A 1,941-nucleotide genomic window follows, 5' to 3' on the forward strand; every position below is an offset into this window, starting at 1 on the left:
AGCAGGGCGCCTGCGTGCTCCCGGCGCGCTCGCTCCCACTCGCCGCGCCGCGCCCGGGGCCCGAGGAGGCCCCGCCGAGCGCCGGCTCCCGAGGCGCCTTTTCCTGCGCCCGCAGCCCCCGCCTCCCACCTGGGAGGTTGCACCTCCAGCCGCCGCCACCGCCGCCGGGACTGCAGCACGCCCTCCTCCCTCGGGGCTGCGCCGGGTAATTGCAAACCGGGGCTGTGCTGCCCCCTGCCGGCCCGAGCGCCCCCTGCTGCTGTAGGTGTGCTCACGTGTGTACACGTAGGTGAGCACACACGTGTTTCCGGCGTCCCGAGCCCGGAGCCCTGGAGCCGCCAGAGTCTCCCCCAGCCTAGCAAGGAAAACGGGGCTTCATGCCCTACAGGAGCCTTGTTCTGGAGGCCAGAGAGAGAGAGAGAGAGAGAGAGAGAATAGCGTTCAGTGAAGGCCCTAGTGGGCCCTCAGTTGCCCCTTCTGGAAAAGGAGAGGGGAGCACTAGATGATCTACAATGTCCCTAGTAAGTTAAGTTCTGTCCGTTTAAAATCTCAGAGCTGGAAGGGCCCTTATAGCCATTCCAGTCCAACGGACTCGATCCAAATAAGGAAATTGAGGCCGGACAAGGAGGAAGCGTACTTTTCCAACCTATGCCTCAGAAAAAACACCTTTCCTCAGGAAGCTTGTGTGCAGTATTGAGGCAGAGGCCCGCATAAATAAACAACCATAACTGAAAAGGCTGGTAAAGGTCCGAGGCAGAGACCAGTGTTTATAAACCATGCCCCTCCGGTATACACATTCAAGGCCTGCTTCCGGGAGAAGTGGGTCGTCCCGTGTTGCTGAAAGGAATAGTGAGGAAGAGGAGGTTGAAAGGAGGGCAGGCCTCTCCAGAACAGGAACACTGCTGTTTTTTGTGCCTGGCACTGTGCTAAGTAAGCCCTTTCCATTCATCATCTCACTTAATCCTCAGAATAACTTGGTTCTATAGCCGGTGTTATCCCCCTTGTACAGACTTGGAAGTTTAGGGCGCTTAAGAGACCCGCTCCAGATTTCACCGTTAATAGGGGCTCGTTCACAGAGCTTCAAGGCTGTTGCTCCTAACCACTGCCAGGCTGAGACACCTGGCATGATAAACAGTGGAGGTTTCTGAGAGGCACGGAAGGAGGCAGTGGTCGCAGCAAAAGGGACAGAGAAAAAGGGAGGGACGGATTCAGGAGGCATTCCAAAATAGGCATTTTTTGAAGATCAGGCACAGTCTTAGGTGATTTCGTGGATGATATTTTCATTAATCCTCACTCCAACCCTTCCAGGTAGTTCTGTTTATCCCCATTGACTTACGTGGAATTGGGGGCTTAGAGGAGTAATATCCTTGCCTGAGGTCTCCGAGCTCCTGCATGGCAGCCGCAAGCACGTTCACTTGTTGTATAGTGTTCTCTGTGTGCCTCTCCAGGGCTCTACTATGTGACATTGTATTGTGAAGGGGCATCTGCAGTCAGCCTTCGGATACCCACTCTGCCTGCCCTAATACAAGACCAGCAGCAAATTGGTGTTCAGAGGTAGCCCAATCTACTTGCTGGTTCCTAAGGACAGCTCATTTCCTACTGGATAGCCCAAAAGTAATGTGGTCGACCGAATAACGTCCTCCCGGAGATGTCCACATCACAATCCCCTTTGCAGAGATGACTAAATTAAGGAGTTTGAGGTGGAGAGATTATCCTGGATGATCCAGTTGGGTCCAGTATAATCCCAACGGTCCTTATAAGAAGGGGGCAGGAGGGTCAGAGTCAGAGACAGTGAGGTGCCATTGGCAGCAGAAGCCAGAGTGATGGGTCCAGGAGCCAAGGCATACAACTGCTAGAATCTGGAGAAGTTAAGGAACAGATGATCTCTCCTAGATATTCCAGAAGGAATGCAGCCTTTGATTTTAGCTTGTAAAATCCATC

The 1,941-nt window shown here is 53.9% G+C and overlaps 1 protein-coding gene across 1 annotated transcript in view; it reads right to left on the reverse strand.

Moving 5' to 3' along the window:
* EPB41L4B (erythrocyte membrane protein band 4.1 like 4B) overlaps nt 1–1,394 on the reverse strand; it is a 131,080-nt gene extending 129,686 nt beyond the window's left edge. The window contains exons 1-2 of the mRNA XM_040481174.1: nt 1,337–1,394; nt 15–196 (exon numbers count right to left, since the gene is read on the reverse strand). Of these exons, the coding sequence (XP_040337108.1) occupies nt 15–196; nt 1,337–1,394 (240 nt within the window). The remainder of the gene's footprint in view (nt 1–14; nt 197–1,336) is intronic.
* Nucleotides 1,395–1,941: the final 547 nt, after the last annotated feature.

The sequence above is a fragment of the Herpailurus yagouaroundi genome, unplaced genomic scaffold (assembly GCF_014898765.1).
Source record: "Herpailurus yagouaroundi ecotype Mexico unplaced genomic scaffold, PumYag 160, whole genome shotgun sequence".
Taxonomy (NCBI): domain Eukaryota; kingdom Metazoa; phylum Chordata; class Mammalia; order Carnivora; family Felidae; genus Herpailurus; species Herpailurus yagouaroundi.